The sequence below is a fragment of the Curcuma longa genome, chromosome 20, assembly GCF_044706935.1.
Source record: "Curcuma longa cultivar G26 ecotype Majalengka, Jawa Barat chromosome 20, ITB_CL_G26_1.1, whole genome shotgun sequence".
In the NCBI taxonomy this organism is placed as follows: domain Eukaryota; kingdom Viridiplantae; phylum Streptophyta; class Magnoliopsida; order Zingiberales; family Zingiberaceae; genus Curcuma; species Curcuma longa.
The window spans coordinates 9,528,871-9,546,344 of record NC_133880.1 but is presented as its reverse complement, the minus strand read 5'-3'; the positions used below and the strand labels follow the sequence as shown (position 1 = coordinate 9,546,344).

At 36.0% G+C, this 17,474-nt stretch overlaps 2 protein-coding genes and 1 long non-coding RNA gene across 4 annotated transcripts; all 3 read left to right on the top strand.

The window, feature by feature from the left end:
* The first annotated feature begins 970 nt into the window (after positions 1 to 970).
* On the top strand, positions 971 to 7,540 carry LOC141813982 (uncharacterized). 2 transcript variants are annotated; one of them, XM_074701986.1, is made up of 9 exons: positions 971 to 1,310; positions 1,431 to 1,547; positions 1,642 to 1,672; positions 3,822 to 3,913; positions 4,261 to 4,317; positions 4,853 to 4,930; positions 5,324 to 5,401; positions 6,995 to 7,073; positions 7,226 to 7,540. In XM_074701986.1, exons 1-8 carry the CDS (start codon positions 1,167 to 1,169, stop codon positions 7,055 to 7,057), a joined length of 660 nt encoding a protein of 219 aa, XP_074558087.1. In that variant the 5' UTR covers positions 971 to 1,166; the 3' UTR covers positions 7,058 to 7,073; positions 7,226 to 7,540. The 2 variants fall into 2 exon arrangements, with proteins under 2 accessions (XP_074558087.1, XP_074558086.1); XM_074701985.1 differs by having other exon boundaries at positions 971 to 1,358.
* A 629-nt stretch (positions 7,541 to 8,169) lies between these two features.
* On the top strand, positions 8,170 to 9,100 carry LOC141812883 (uncharacterized). The gene has a single exon (XM_074700832.1). The coding sequence runs from the start codon at positions 8,206 to 8,208 to the stop codon at positions 8,860 to 8,862; it is 657 nt and encodes a 218-aa protein (XP_074556933.1). The 5' UTR covers positions 8,170 to 8,205; the 3' UTR covers positions 8,863 to 9,100.
* Positions 9,101 to 14,529: 5,429 nt separating this feature from the next.
* Positions 14,530 to 16,853, top strand: LOC141813097 (uncharacterized). The gene is made up of 3 exons (XR_012600378.1): positions 14,530 to 14,609; positions 16,322 to 16,400; positions 16,557 to 16,853. It is a non-coding gene; the product is annotated as an uncharacterized LOC141813097 (long non-coding RNA).
* Positions 16,854 to 17,474: the final 621 nt, after the last annotated feature.

The following is a 17,474-nucleotide window of genomic DNA, read 5'->3' as shown; positions in this document are numbered from 1 at the left end:
TGGTGGCTTGGTCTCCTATTTGGTCTGAGAGAGCTTTGGTAGCTCGGCTCAGGACTGTGAGCTTTGGTAGCTCGATCTCAAGAGGAGAGTCTTGGTGACTCGGTCTCTTGATTCTAGGAGGAGGGCCTTGGTGGCTCGGTCTCCTGTTTGGTCTGAGAGAGCTTTGGTAGCTCGGCTCGAGACCGTGAGCCTTGGTAGCTCGATCATCAGGGAGTCTTTGAGACTCAGAACCTGATAAGTCCGAGAATGCTTTGGTAGCTAAGCTCGGACATGACTGTTACATTGCTTTCTTTCATACTGTCCTAATATTGGAACGTTCTAATGCTACTTTTGAGTGTGCAGGTATACAGGACAGGTTTGGGAGGGAGATTTCAAACGAACAGTGGAAGTTCCAAGGCGATCTTCGAGCTGTCTTTTCTACGAACTTGTTTATGACATTTTCCCTATTCAATGAAATGTTTACCTTTGTTTCATGTGTATTGTGCCTTGAACGTGTTTGATGAAATGTTTGTGTGAGCAAATATGCATGATTATGAGGGGTAGATTACTTTGTAGGGAGATCCGAGGCGGTATACCGGGGCGCCTGAGTGATTACGGGAATGCCTTGAACCGGGCGAGTCCATAAGTGATTCCTACATAGTGATAAACCCCCATAAGGGATATCTAATGGTTGATGGCCACTAGGACAAGGTCCTTAACAAGATACCCTGTGACAGAGGGTAGGAATCTAGTAGTATTTCCGGGGCGCCTGGTGACAGCGGGAATGCCTTGAACCGGGCTATCTAGAATCACCTTTACTAGAGGGTCACAACATAGGACTTCAAGGTCAATTGCCAACAAAGCCTGACGAGGTAGAGTTGGTATTTTGGTTAGAATCCCTACAAGGTGGTAGTCATTGAGAATAAGGGAATGAACATGAACTAGGGACTTATATTTGGCAACTTCTATGCTTCTCTTTGTGCAACTACTTTTGAGATTCTAACTTACTTTGCCGTGTAAATACACATAGTAAATATTCACATTTGCAAGACATGATATATACTAGTTTGGGTGAAAGACGAGGTGCTTCACTCTAATATTTCAATCTAGCCATTTCAGATTCTTTACACTCCGGCAAGACTGAAAATTTACAAAAGCTTGATGAAGATGAAGAATATGCACGAATTATGGCAAGGATAGAAGAACTAGAGAGGATGGAGGAGCTTGAAAACGGAAATACTTCAAAAAATAACACTCAGGAGAATGAGGATACTGTGGTTCATGATGGAGATGGGGGTAACAAAGCTGGAGATGAAGATGAGGACATTGAGGTTGGTCATAGTTTCTTGACATCAGATCATAAATACAAAGTTATAGAGGTGATTCTGCACGTGTGAGTTAAATTTTATTCAGGACTTCAATTTCAAGATGATTGACTAAACCATTTACAGACAAAGCAAAAACCAAAAGACCCCTTACAGAAGGCTAGCAACCAAAAAGTTCTGAGTTCATTTATTTCTCATCAGACTGGAAACATTTCAAAACAACAACTAAAGGAGGAAGCACTTGTAAGAGAACACTTGGTTATTTGTGTTTGACTGTGTTTGTATGTACATGTTTTTTATAATTGTAATAATAAAAAAGATTTCTTTTTCACTGCAGAGTAACTCGAATATGCAATTTCCAGTTGAAGGTAAGTCTTCAACCATATGGATATACCTCCACTTCTATTATCATTTTTTATTATTTTCGTACACCTAGCTATTCAGTATTGTTGTAATAATATGTGACTTGTACTGCTAATTTTTCTATTATATAGTACTATTTTTATTGCTATTATTTTCAACACACCTTTCACAATAGTTGTTTGTTCCTGAAACTACGGTTACTCAAGGTAGATTGCTTTTATTTTACATGTAAAGAAGTTTGAATATAGTAGACAATTTTTTGCCTAATGTTTATTGCAGTGCGCTATAAGTTTGTTTACTTGAGTTACTTCTGAAGAATTAAATGGGAATTCTTCCTACCCAAATTCACTATTATTTTTGTTTGTAAGAGAGAGAACTTATGGAAACAAGAAGTTCAGGCACCTCAATCTACTCTTCCTATCTCAGTGTTCTCTTCCCTCTAGTAGTTATAAAAACTAAATTCGATCACTTACTGCTAGGACCATATGCTCTGAATAAACATATTGTGCATAGGGGTGCCAACAGCTGAGTTGCTTGTGACCTGGCATGGCTTGAGCTATGTTTTCATAGGCCTGTGTTGGTGGTAGCAAAATGACCCATGTGGTGAGATCAACATGACCTGCAGCCAGCTTTTCTGAGCACGACACTTGCCTTGACTGCACACCTATGAGCCAAGCTTGGTCCAGTGTTGGGTCGGGTCGGGCATGACCCTCTAGCTAGTGAAGTTTGACGTCGGTGTTAGGCACAACAAGAACGAACTTGATGGTTTTTCGATATGATTTCATGATATACCTCCTTGTTTTATATTAAAATATTTATGTAATAGGGGTATTCTAGCATTTTATTATAAAAAAAATTAAAATGCTTCTAAATGTTAAAAAAACTTAATTCTTTTATGTTAAAAAAACTTAAATTTCTCAATTCTCCCTCATCTCTCATTTTACAATCTTCACCCTCATCTCATTTTTCTCATCTCTCATTATCACCCATCAACCATAAGTCTGAAACTTGTAATTTCTTATAACCATGTTCTGGTATTTAGTTGGAGCTAAGTCACATTATCAACAAGGTCATAGATATATCAACTATGATGCAAGGACGAGGGAGGATTGTGTCACTGGAGGCCTGTGGCTGCATATGTCCAATGGTTTCATTGTGACTACATTCATATTCCTTAAATACCAATTATGTCATGGGCGATATGCTCAAGTCCTTGATCAGTGACATGTTTTCCCACTACTTGTAGTTGCACTGACAATGTCAAAGCTTATGTTGTGGCCTGGCCATGTGTGTGGCATACCCAGGTTCTCAATTGGAAACTTGTTCTTCCTCTTGCTACTTGACTGGAGCTGAAGGGACAATATTCAAGCCCTTTATAGGGGAATTTGAAGACTATGACGTTGACTACTAGCTATTCCATATGATTTCACTATAAATACTAGAGATGAAGACGTCTAAGTTAGCAGTACATTATAAATGTCAGAGTCAACAGTTAGAATGTATGCTCATTGATTACTTGTTTGTGTTTGTTTGCATATGTTTTTTTTTCAAATTTTGTAACTTTTAAGTCATGTAATTTCTTTAAAAAAATAATATTGTTTTTCTATTTGTATGATTTTTTCAATGATTTTTATTTCTTTTTACAAAATTGTCCCTGCCCTGGCATGAAATGATTAGGCTCGTGTTAGCTGGTATCTGCATTGAACCGTTTTGATGCCCAAGTTGGACTGAATACGGGCCCATGCTCAACCTAGACATGACTCATTGACATGTCTAACTGTGCATGCGGTTGTTCAGTTTATTATGCCTTCAGTGAAGAAAGTTTGCCTAAGCTTAACTGGGTTGTATGTTAATCTAGAAATAGTTGACATAAATAGTAAAACTGTTAAATAACAATTCCATTTGTGTCACTTGAAGTTGCATTCTTGTACTATTTATTTATTTGGTGGAAGAAATTATTATACCAATGAATTTATCTTTTGCAGCACAATAAGACTGAGACAGCTTGTTCTCTGTGATAACCATTTACTAATGATTAGCCAGCATTTCTCTGCTTAGATTATTGTTTCAAGTTTTCCACATTGTAATACCAAAAATTAATTGAAAATAATGGGATTGCATCCTGATTCTTTATTGGTTCCTCTATCCATTCAGCTCATTCTTTTAGTAACAAAGAACTATCTGTTGGCAAGGAGAAGGCTGCATCATCCCCATTGGATGCCCAGTTATCTGTTTCAAAGATTGAGGTATCTTTCTTTATGTAGTTGTTAGTTAGATTTCATTGTAGATCAATGTGTGGCTTTACTTAAATGGGTAACTAGGAAGGGAAAGGAAAGGGAGAGTTAAAGCAATAAAATGATCTAAGCAAGTGGTTTATAATCCATGTGCAAATTTGTGAAAACAAAGCCTAAGTGTGAAAGCATGTCATAATTTTATAAAGGCCTTTCACATCTCTTGGTTTCTGCTGTAGTTCTTACAACAAAAGACATTTTCCATAGCTACAAGCAATAATATCGTAGTACTTATTTACTTTTATTTGTTTATCATTTTATAGATGATGATAATTTATATAGAGTTTTTTTTTTTTTTGCAGGATTCTCCCCATGAGACTACAAGCCAAACACTTAATCCAGTCTCAAGTGGTCGCAAAGTCTGCCCTTTTTCTTAATAAGTGATAGTTGTTGATTGCCTGCTTCTATGATTTTTTTTCTCCTACTATTATTTTTCCCGTGTAGGCATTTTCAGGCTCTATTGTTGAGCTTGATCTTGGTCCTCAATCGATACAATCATCAAAAAGTACCAATCTGTCACAGTTATGACACACACAACAATTTCTTATCCTTAATTAAGTAGGGATCTAAATACATATGAAAGATATGATATAGTTTGAACAAGTAACATATTACTTTAGATATAATGTGATGTTGAAAAATGAAACATTGAATATGTTTTTTTTATCATTCTCACATGCATAATGATAATTGCTACAACTAATGAGTACTTCTATATTGCTAATTATTGATATATTGTTAAGCTTGAGGGATATTAATCAAGGTTTAATCACTGGTTGTATACATGACAAATGCTTTTGACTTGATCTCAGAACAGACCAACTGATAGTTGTTGGTCACCTGCTTCTATGATTAGTTTTTTTTTTTACTCATACTCTTATTTTTCCTATACAGGCATTTACTGGCTCTATTGTTGAGCGTGATCTTGGTCCTCAACCCATACAGTCATCAAAAAGTACCAATCTGTCACAGGTATGACACACGCCACAATTTCTTATCCTTAATTAAGTAGGGATCTAAATACATGATACTAGTACTGTTTCATGAAAGATATGATATAGTTTGAACAAGTAACATATTACGTTAGATATAAACAGATGTTGAAAAATGAAACAATCGACTATGTTTTTTTTTATCATCCTCACATGCATAATGATAATTGCTACAACTAATGAGTTTAGTCCTATATTGCTAGTTATTGATATATTGTTAAGCTTGAGGGTTATTTATTAAGGTGTAATCACTGGTTGTGTATATAACAAAACCTCGCTTTTAACTTGATCTCAGAACAGAGCAAGTGATAGTTGTTGATCATCTGCTTCTATGATTAGTTTTTTTACTCATGCTCTTATTTTTTCTGTGTAGGCATTTACAGGCTCTATTGTTGAGCATAATATTGGTCCTCAACCCATACAGTCATCAAAAAATACTAATCTGTCACAGGTATGACATACACAGCAATTTCTTATCCTTAATTAAGTAGGGATCTAAATACATCATACCAGTACATACAATGTTTTATGAAGTAATCACTCTGTTGGTTTAAAGTGCAACAAAACAAGTTTTCTGATATTTATTTGAGATGAGAATAAGTTTAGTAATATGTTGATGTTATGCTCTGATGGTGACGTGGATGACAATGCAAAGGCTAAAAGAAATGGAAGCTGAGTCTTTCACTAAGTATTTTAATGCCAAAATTCATTTTTTGAGTGAAACTTGTTTATAGATTGATCTTGGAAGTCTTGTGCAAAGATAAAAATTATAGTGTCGAAGTTTTAAATACTAACAAATGCAAAAGGTATGCGAGCGACCTCACTACTAAAAATAGTGTATTGTGAGTGCATATGCAAAGGCATATACAATCAAAATTTAAATAAGATTATTTATATTGATAATATGCTATGGCAAGGTTTACTGTTCACCAATTTAGTCCATAATCAATTTAATATATGCCAACCTAAGCAATTCATACTATGCAAAATAAATTGTATAGTTTATACTAATTAATCATATAATGATTAACACACCATCTGAAACATAACGTAAACATAAGTAGCATGCGTATAATCAATATATTTAAGTATAAATTACTAAGACAAACAAAAGATATGCTACAGAACAATAAGGCATGTAGTAATATATCGTTCAATCAACTGCGAGTATATGTTGTGTGACATTTGTGCGGTCTATTGGACTATGCTACGAAGTCTCTATATAATGCTCACAACATGTCCTTATACTACATCAACAACAGAGATGATTATTGCACATGCACAATAACAAAAGTAACACAATATGCAAAATAATAGAACTGCATCAGAAACTCCACCCATCCATAATTCGGCTGAATTTTACCCAACTCAAACTCCTCTAGCTCCTTTACCAATCCAGGTTTGTGCTAGAGTAAGACATGCGTCATTAGACACTTTTTGATTAAAAGTGTGCCTTTTTGAATTTTGTCCTAAAATAAATCTTCCTCCGTCCAATCTTAATAAAAAAAATCTAATGGTTGAGCATGAATCCAACTTGCAATTTCAATTAATGATGAAGTGGATGTAGGTCATCTTTTCCCAAGGGAAACATATGGTGAGAACCTTGTCCCATAAAACCCTAGCATAGAGTACACTGGTCAAGATGTGCATTTTGTAATATCAAAACAGGCGATGAATGTATCCGACATTCATCTGGAATTACTATTTGTTAGATAATCCAAACTCATTATATGTCTGCATACTATATTCCTGTATTAGTGATCAAGTATTTGATTACAAAATGGAATTTTTAGTGTATTCTTCGATCTGTTTTTTGTTTAGTTATCTCCATTCATCTTATGATGTTTTCTGGTAAAAATACCCAAATGCAAGTCTTCTTCCAGAAACAATAAAAACAAACCTGTTTGCATAACTTATGCAAGTTACCCATCTCTCGTAGTTCAATTTCTTGACCCAACATACCTACAATGTTCCTGCCATCGTGCCTCGTCTTGTTGTCACTGATGGTGTCTATTTAGAAGTCTAATGGTTCCTGTTTTTGTAGTCCTCTGCTCCAAGTTCCACAAAGCCAGTTTCAAGATTCAAGATGCAGAAAGGCAATCGTTAGTGTTTGATAAGTACCTGTACGTGTTCCTAGAAACAACTTTACTCTTCAGTATCGTAGTCCTATTTTGCAGTCCTCTGCTTCAACTTATGTCTACTATCTACTTTCGGTAATTCTCTTTTCTCTATTTGCGGTTCAATTTGATTAAAGTTATTCTCGGCCTCAATGCAGGTGGACCCAAATGAGGAATCTTGCCCCATGAGCTTACAAGTTTTGTCAGTGTATCATCTTCAAATGTTCTATTCAGGTTTTGGAACTGACTATCGTAATTGTTTTCACCTTACAATCCCACTGGAACGTGATCGTGGATGTGTGATACAAAATGAACGGGGTAATACGTGCTACAAAATCAAATTATGGTCTTTTTTTTTTGTCATGTAGGTACCAAAATTCAAGTACAAATGATTATATCATTGTAATTCATAGTTATCTCTGCTTAAGACACTTTTTGTAATTAATTTGTTTTAGTACTCAGTGGTTGTGAAATAATGGAGCAAATACAATTCTTCTTGTACATGGCAAAAAAAAAACAAAAAAAAAAAGGGAAATGTGCCGTGATTTATTTGAAGGGTCATATTCTATTATTCTCCATGGCATGATCTAGCACAAAGTGTGGATTCTCATTCCAATGTGAGGGTTGACTTTTCTTTTTGGGTAATAAAAAATAATTGAATCGTTGGTCACTGGTAAGAGTTGCGAATGGTTTTTGAAAATTGAGGGGCCGCTTGGTACGCGGGTTTAGGAGAGGGGAATGGTTTTTGAAAATTGAGGGGCCGCTTGGTACGCGGGTTTAGGAGAGGAGAATGGGAATGAAATCTATTTCATTCCCATTCTTAATGCTTGGTAGACAGGAATGGATATCCAAATAAGGATATGATATCCTTAATTTCATACCCTACTCCTCCCTCGGATATCGCTAAACCCATTCCCCACACGCGGCTCTTTTTTGTTCTCATGGACGGCGATACCCCGTGACCTTTCTTCGTCCACATCCGCTTTCTTCGTCCAGATCCGCCGCGATTCTTCCCCTTCCTCCCTGCTGCGGCGATCGCCTCCCTGCTGCCGCGATTCTTCTTCCCCACCCGCGGTCCGTGCGATCGCCCTCTATGCCACGATCGCCCTCCCTGCTGCCTCGTCGCTCTCGAAGTCCCATGCCTCCCGCCACGCCGCCTCCCTCGTCCTCCCCCGCTCGTCCAACACAGGATCTGCGGCAGGCAGAGCTTGGCTCCCTCGTCTCTTCTCAGTCCTCCCACTTGGCGGCCTCCTACGGCGCCGAAATGCGTGCGGTCAGCGGGCGTATGGGAACCATCTGCAACTCCGGTGAGATCTCCTTGGTCTCTGAACTCCACAGCGCGCACAGCTCGTGTTACAGCACCCCCTTGAACTCCCCGTCGAAGCCCAACCTTGCTGCCCGGGATCACCCGGTGCAGGGCAGAGGAGGATTCCCAGGGCCGGTGAATCCATCGCCCGGAGGCCAATTGATGCCATTATCGGCCGACCCGTGGATCGCGGAGGGCGCCGCGAGGCTTTCACGCGGCGGTGGGATGAGTTCTTCCAGCTTTGCGGGGCAATTAGGGATCCTTCTGGAGACTCCCGGAAAGCTCTCGAGAGCCTCGAGCAGTAAGTCTCTCACCGGATCTCGGATAGGAGCGCCGGAAAACGGGAACGAACCCCGGGTATTAGGCACCGCCCTGATGGAGATGGTGGTCGGAGAACGGCAGCGAGAGGGCCTCAAGTGTCTCGAGCGAGGTCGTAAAAGAGGTGGTGCACGACCGTGCTCAGCTTCATCTAATCGCCAGGGAGATTAAAGAGCTCGAGATGTTGATAATGGCGGGTGCTCCGGAGACAAGAAAAATGACTCAACAACTAAAGCCCCAAAGATTGGACACGGAGGAGGAATCAGTCACGAGGGAATTCTTCCATCTGCTCGAGATTGGAGACAACAAGAAGGAGATCTAAGAATGGCGAGCACAGCCTTGCTGATCTTAGTCATATTAGGGTAAAATGGAAATTTTGATTGATTACCATTCCATAATTTAAGCCAAACCAAACTACATTAATGGGAATAATATCCATTCCAATATTTATACCAAGCACCAAAAATTCGGTAATCATTCCCATTGCCATTAACCCCTCAATGAAACTCATTACCATTCCCATTACCGAATTTATACCAAGCGCCCCCTGAGAGTTACATTTCTAAACCGCTCAAGTGTAGATGACGAAGGATTTTTTTTTTGTTTTGCTTCTAAAAAATAGCTTTAAGAACCCTTAATTAAACACTCAAATACTCACTAGTTTCAAATTCAAGAACTTAACAATGACCAATTGGTACCCTTGAAAATCATGTTAGAGAATACTCTCATGCCCATTCCGATGACCTTAGCTTGTGACTCAAAACCTAGCTCTTTTTTTTCATAGAATATATTCCTAATCACACACTTTTCCTTTTTGAGAAAAAGGTATATGTGATCTTTTGATCCTCTTTGTGGAAATTATTGTTGTGTTCATGGAACAATTCACCAATCTTTTGATAGATTTGATATATACCTAATTGAAGGTCAACCCCTAGCTTGGAGGCCATCAATTAACGAAGAAAGGTTGTGTATGTTAATGGAAAAGAAAACGATCAAAAATACACAACTAATTCTTGATCATTTTCCCTATTTTGCATTTGTTCCGATTGCCATGGTCATCAAATCATTCTCAAATATATGAAAAAGAAACATTTTGCTCACCAAAAAGATATGGAAATATCTATTTCTTGTAAATCAAAATAATTGAATGTCAAATCCAAAAATACTATAAACCTTTGCATATAAATCATTGACTAGCTTCTATCTCCAGTGCTGAAGAATAACATGATCATGAGAGAAAGAATATATGTTCTCCATGGAGGAGGAGAATGCTCATCGAGGAAGAACAGATACTAAAGGAATGTTACTCAATTATTTTTTCTTCTAAAAATATACTTTTGAGGGAAGATATATTAATGTATGACTTTACACATGATCTATAAATAGAGGCTTTGGAGGTGACCATTAATATTGTGTCACAAGGAAGAGAGGTCTTACATGGAGACAAGGGTCTGGCTTTGGTAGCCAAGAATGACTTGCCGGTGCCCTCATGGAGGCTTCTAGCTGGGTTTATTTATACCTAGCTAGCTAGTTTCTAAGAGCCTGTCTGTGGTTTGCATGGGCAGTCATCTTGGCTAATCTGAGTGGCTCTTGTCTCTCATGCTTGACCTAATTAAATCTCTTCTTCTAAGTTGATTTTTCACATACGCTACCAAATTTATTGTTCCCAGGTGAGAGAGAATGATTAAGAACAAATCACGGATACGCAGTTGCTAGCTAACTGCATTAAGTGCACATATAAAATAGGTTTTGTATGCTGTGTTATATATTGTGCCCTTAGTTGCATTATCATATTTGATTATCTATATATATATATATATATATTAACATGTTCTGAACCCCAGAAAATTGAGAACCAAGCTGAGCTATCCAATCTGATCTGAGGATATTATATTTGGTGAATGTTTTGCATGAACTCCACGGTACGTGGACATATCATTGGACAAAATTCTCTCTCACTCTCTCCTAAATTTCAAACCTTATATTGCTGAAGAATAGAAGATCAGAGACGCCTTATTGGGTGAGTATTTTGTTAGATTTTCTGAGAAAGGAGGTGTTGAGGCTTCAACTTATCGAGGAGCAACAGAGAAAACTGAAAGGGAAGAGGTTGAAAGGGAAGAGGCAGCAAGGAACTCTAGAAATTTTAGCCATATTAATGGTGATGTTCTACTGATCACCTTGTTAATTTTTTTTTTTGGTGCCTCTAGATTTTCAGAGGGGATGTTGCTACTTGGATTTGTTCTTAATTATATATACATATAGATGAGAAACTTTTAAATATTTGATGTTAATGTATTGTGATATTGTGATGAATGATGATAAATGGTATTTCGTTTAACTCATGATCAATCATTGTTTTCAAGATGTGAAATGGTTTTTTATGTTGTTATGGTGAATTGTTTTAATAATATAACCTTGTCTTAAATTCTATATATATGGTTGAAGTATGTTATAGGAAAAGTTCTGTCGAAATTAAATTTACATGGATAAATTTCAATAATATATATATATTATAGGAAAAGTTTTGTCATTAATCAAATCTAACTGATTTTCATAATAATATTTTGATTTAGTTAATCTAGAATCATTCAAATCAACCAAATAATATTTTCAATAACAAAATAATTAAATACTAGGATTTAAGAATTCAAGTATATGAAATTTACATAAAAATGTACAACATAGCAATTAATTTATCATACTATTATCAATAACTGAAATTTCATTCCATAAAAATTATATATATATATATAGAAAAATCATGTTTGGATGTGGATTGCACTAAAGCCAAACTAAATCAAACCAAACCAAAAATTGTAAAGGACTAACTTGATGCATCAAAATTTGCATTCCTAAATTTGAATTAGTTCATGGACACCGAAAGATCATGTTGTTCTCCAACTTGACTCTCATGGCCATTCCGATCTCTAAGGGTCATGTTGTAACCCTAAACCTTTCTATTTTTTCATAGAATATATTCCTGATCACACACACTTTTCCTTTGAGAGAAAAAAGTCATATGTGATCTTCTCTTTGAGGCTTCTTTACCGTGTACAGGAACAATATAATACAGCAATCTTTTTTCATAGATTTGATCCTTGTTCAAGGTCAACCCCCAACTTGGTGTTCATCAACGAAGAGATAAGAAAGTCTACTGAAAGAACAGATACTAAAGTAAGGTTATCAGCATGCAAGATAAGGTCATACATAACTTGTGCATGCATGCATCAAAGGTCAAACCTTTTTTCCTAAGAAAATTTCTTTTGAGGCCCATGCTTGGCCTTGGACATCTATAAATAGAAGCCCTTGGAGGTAACCGATATGTATGACAAGGAAGAGAGGTCTTACATGGAGATAAGAGCCTGTCTTTGGTAGCCAAGAATGACTTGCCTTTGTCCCCATGGAGGCTTCTAGGGTTTCTAACTGGTTTCTGAAAAGCCTGTTTGTGGTTTTCATGGGCAAGCTTCTTGGCTAACCTGAGGGACTCTTGTCTCTCATGCTTGACCTAGCTACATATATCTCTTCTTCGATATTAATTCTGTCCCAAGCATCGACGTGGTTTACATATAAGTACAGGTTTTATTATATATATGTTTTATTAATTACTTTTGTTGTCGATCGATCGATCGATTCGATTGTGTTTCGATTTCATTTACATTAATTCATTTTCACGTAATAATTTAATTAGGTCCTTCAGATAGATAAGAAATTAAGATGTTACTGGTTTCTTTCTTAATTTTCAACATTAATTATTAGCGCACATTGTTAGGAAACTACTGGTTTCTTAATTTTCAACATTAATTAATTATTAGGAATAAAAAAGTCTTTCTCGCACTAATTAATATTACGATAAAGTTGCACTAAAATTTAGAAAAATAGTGTTAACTTTTTTAGTAATAATAATTTTATATTTGATTCGTCGTAATTAAAACTGCCACTGATTATAAATTAAGTAATCTGTCAGTTATAATTTTTTATCATTAATTGATAATGTGTTTCATAATATTATCAACGATAAATTTATGATGAAATTTTTTATTATAAAAAAAATTCATCGCATATAGATATATATATATATTTCATTAATCGCTTATTTGATGCCTCGGTTGGCTGCCGGGCGGCGACTGCGACCAGCGGCCGCCGCAGGCGACGAAGCTGGCCAGCACAAGGTCGGTTGAGTGGGTTCGAGAGCTCTACAGGAAGGGATCGATGCCGGAGGCTAAGCACGGTGAGTTCGGTGGGGAGGAGATGGAGCGGTGGATGGCGGTCGGAGCAACCAGACGGCAAACTGGGACCGTCGAGTCGATCAAAGAGGCATCCGCGTGCTCCCTGGGGGGGGGGGGGGGGGGGGGGGGGGGGGGGGGGGGGGGGGGGGGGGGGGGGTCGTGGGGAGTTGGAGCCGCCACCGGAGCTTCGTCCGACGCTGCATCATCTCCATTTGATGCCCAGTTATCTGTTTCAATGATTGAGGTATTTTTCTTTATGTAGTTGTTAGTTAGATTTCATTGTAGATCAATGTGTGGCTTTACTTAAATGGGTAACTAGGAAGGGAAATGAAAGGGAGAGTTAAGGCAATAATAATCTAAGCAAGTGGTTTATAATCCATGTGCAAATTTGTGAAAACAAAGCCTAAGTGTGAAAGCATGTCATAATTTTATAGAGGCCTTTCGCATGTAGTTCTTACAACAAAAGACATTTTCCATAGCTACAAGAAATAATAACATGGTAGTACTTATTTACTTTTATTTGTTTATAATTTTATAGATGATGATATAATTTATATAGAGTTTTTTTTTTTTTGCAGGATTCTCCCGATGAGACTACAAGACAAACACTTAATTCAGTCTCAAGTACTGGTCGCAAAGTCTGCCCTTTTTCTTAATAAGTGATAGTTGTTGATTGTCTGCTTCTATGATTATTTTTTTTCTCCTACTATTATTTTTCCCGTGTAGCCATTTTCAGGATCTATTGTTGAGCTTGATCTTGGTCCTCAATCCATACAGTCATTAAAAAGTACCAATCTGTCACAGGTATGATACACTCAATAATTTCTTATCCTTAATTAAGTAGGGATCTAAATACATATACTAGTAAATACATATACTAGTACTGTTTCATGAAAGATATGATATAGTTTGAACAAGTAACATATTCCTTTAATGATAATTGCTACAACTAATGAGTTTACTTCTATATTGCTAATAATTTTTGATATATTGTTAAGCTTGAGGGATATTTATCAAAGTTTAATCACTGGTTGTATATATGACAAATGCTTTAACTTGATCTCAGAACAGACCAACTGATAGTTGTTGGTCACCTGCTTCTATGATTAGTTTTTTTTTATTCATGCTCTTAAATTTCCTATACAGGCATTTACAGGCTCTATTGTTGAGCGTGATCTTGGTCCTCAACCCATACAGTCATCAAAAAGTACCAATCTGTCATAGATATGACACCGCAATAATTTCTTATCCTTAATTAAGTAGGGATTTAAATACATGATACTAGTGCTATTTCATGAAAGATATGATATAGTTTGAACTAGTAACATATTACGTTAGATATAAACAGATGTTGAAAAATGAAACAATTGATTATGTTTTTTTATCATCATCACATGCATAATGATAATTGCTACAACTAATGAGTTTAGTCCTATATTGCTAGTTATTGATATATTGTTAAGCTTGAGGGTTATTTATTAAGGTGTAATCACTGGTTGTATATATAACAAAACCGTACTTTTAACTTGATCTCAGAACAGAGCAAGATAGTTGTTTGATCATTTGCTTCTATGATTAGTTTTTTTTGCTCATGCTCTTATTTTTTCTGTGTAGGCATTTACAGGGTCTATTGTTGAGCATAACATTGGTCCTCAACCCATACAGTCATAAAAAAATACCAATCTGTCAGAGGTATGATACACGCAACAATTTCTTATCCTCAATTAAGTAGGGATCTAAATACATGATATCAGTACATACAATATTGTTTTATGAAGTAATCACTTTGTTGGTTTAAAATGTAACAAAACAAGTTTTCTGATATTTATGTGAGACGAGAATAAGTTTAGTAATATGTTGATGTTATGCTCTGATGGTGACATGGATGACAATGCAAAGGCTAAAAGAAATGGAAGCTGAGTCTTTCACTAAGTATTTTAATGCCAAAATTTATTTTTTGAGTGAAACTTGGTTATAGATTGATCTTGGAAGTCTTGTGCAAAGATAAAAATTTTAGTGTCAAGGTTTTAAATACTAACTAACAAATGCAAAAGTTACGCGAGCAACCCACTATTAAAAAGCAAAGATAAAAAATTTAGTGTCAAGGTTTTAAATACTAACTAACAAATGCAAAAGGTATGCGAGCGACCCCCCACTACTAAAAATATGTGTATTGTGAGTGGATATGCAAAGGCATATACAATCAAAATTTAAATAAGATTATTTATATTGATAATATGCTATGGCAAGGTTTACTTTTCACCAATTTAGTCCATAATCAATTTAATATATGCCAACCTAAGCAATTCATACTATGCAAAATAAATTGTATAGTTTATACTAATTAATCATATAATGATTAACACACCATCTGAAACATAACGTAAACATAAGTAGCATGCATATAATCAATATATTTAAGTATAAATTACTAAGACAAACAAAAGATATGCTACAGAACAATAAGGCATGTAGTAATATATCATTTAATCAACTGCGAGCATATGTTGTGTGACCTTTGTGCAGTCTATTGGACCATGCTACGAAGTATAATGCTCACAATATGTCCTTATACAATGTCATCAACAACAGAGATGGTTATTGCACATGCACAACAACAAAAGTAACACAATATGCAAAATAATAGAGCTGCATCAGAAACTACAGCAAAACAACCCTCTTAATTATGAAACTAATTTAGTGAACAAAACTCCACCCATCCATAATTCGGCTGAATTTTACCCAACTCAGACTCTTCTAGCTCCTTTACCAATCCAGGTTTGTGCTAGACTAAGACAAGCATCATTAGACACTTTTTGATTAAAAGTGTGCCTTTTTGAATTTTGTCCTAAAATAAATCTTCCTTCCTCCATCCTTAATAAAAAAATCTAGTGGTTGAGCATGAATCCAACTTGCAACTTCAATTGATGAGGATGTGGGCGCAGGTCATCTTTTCCCAAGTAAAACTTACGGTGAGAAACTTGCCTCATAAAGTCCTAGCATCGTTCTTAGAGTACACTGGTCAAGATGTGAATTTTGTAATATCAAAACAGGCGATGAATGTATCAGGCATTCATCTGGAATTACTATTTGTTAGATAATCCAAACTCTTTATATGTCTGCATACTATATTCCTGTATTAGTGATCAAGTATTTGATTACAAAATGGAATTTTTAGTGTATTCTTCGATTTTTTTTTTTTTTTTGGAGTTATCTCCATTCATCTTATGATGTTTTTCTGGTAAAAATACCTAAATGCAAGAGTCATTCTTCCAGAAACAATAAAAACCAACCTGTTTGCATAACTTATGCAAGTTACCCATCTTTCGTAGTCATCTTTCATAGACACGCATTCATCTTATGATGGTGTCTATTTAGAAGTCTAATGGTTCCTGTTTTTGTAGTCCTCTGCTCCAAGTTCCACAAAGCCAGTTTCAAGATTCAAGATGCAGAAAGGCAATCATTAGTGTTTGATATGTACCTGTAAGTGTTCCTAGAAACAACTTTACTCGTCAGTATCGTAGTCCGATTTTGCAGTCCTCTGCTTCAACTTATGTCTTCTATATATCTACTTTCAGTAATTCTCTTTTCTCTATTTGCGGTTCAATTTGATTAAAGTTATTCTCGGCCTCAATGCAGGGGGACCCAAATGAGGAATCTTGCCCCATGATCTTACAATTTTTGTCAGTATTTCATCATCAAATGTTATATTCAGGTTTTGAAACTGACTATCGTAATTGTTTTCACCTTCCAATCATGGATGTGTGATACAAAATGAACTGGTAATACGTGCGACAGAATAAAAAATTGGTCATCTTTTGTCATGTAGGTACCAAAATTCAAGTACAAATGATTATATCATTGTAATTCATAGTTATCTCAGCTTAAGACACTTTTTGTAATTAATTTGTTTTAGTAATCAGTGGTTGTGAAATAATGGAGCAAATACAATTCTTCTTGTACATGGCAAAAACAAAAAACAAAAAAAAAAAGGGAAATGTGCCTTTAATTATTTGAAGGGTCATATTCTATTATTCTCAATGGCATGATCTTAGCACAAAGTGTGGATTCTCATTCCAATGTGAGGGTTGACTTTTCTTTTTGGGTAATCAAAAATAATTGAATCGCTGGTCACTGGTAAGAGTTACGAATGATTTTTGAAAATTGAGAGTTACATTTCTAAACCGCTCAACTGTAGAAGACGAAGGATTTTTTTTTTGTTTTGCTTCTAAAAAATAGCTTTAAGAACCCTTAATTAAACACTCAAATACTCACTAGTTTCAAATTTAAGATCTTAACAATGACCATTAGATAATCCTCTCATGCCCATTCCGATGACCTTGTGACTCAAAACCTAGCTCTTGTTTTTTCATAGAATATATTCCTGATCACACACTTTTCCTTTTTGAGAAAAAGGTATATGTGATCTTTTGATCCTCTTTTTGGAAATTATTGTTGTGTTCATGGAACAATTCACCAATCTTTTGATAGATTTGATATGTACCTAATTGAAGGTCAACCCCTAGCTTGGAGGCCATCAATTAACGAAGAAAGGTT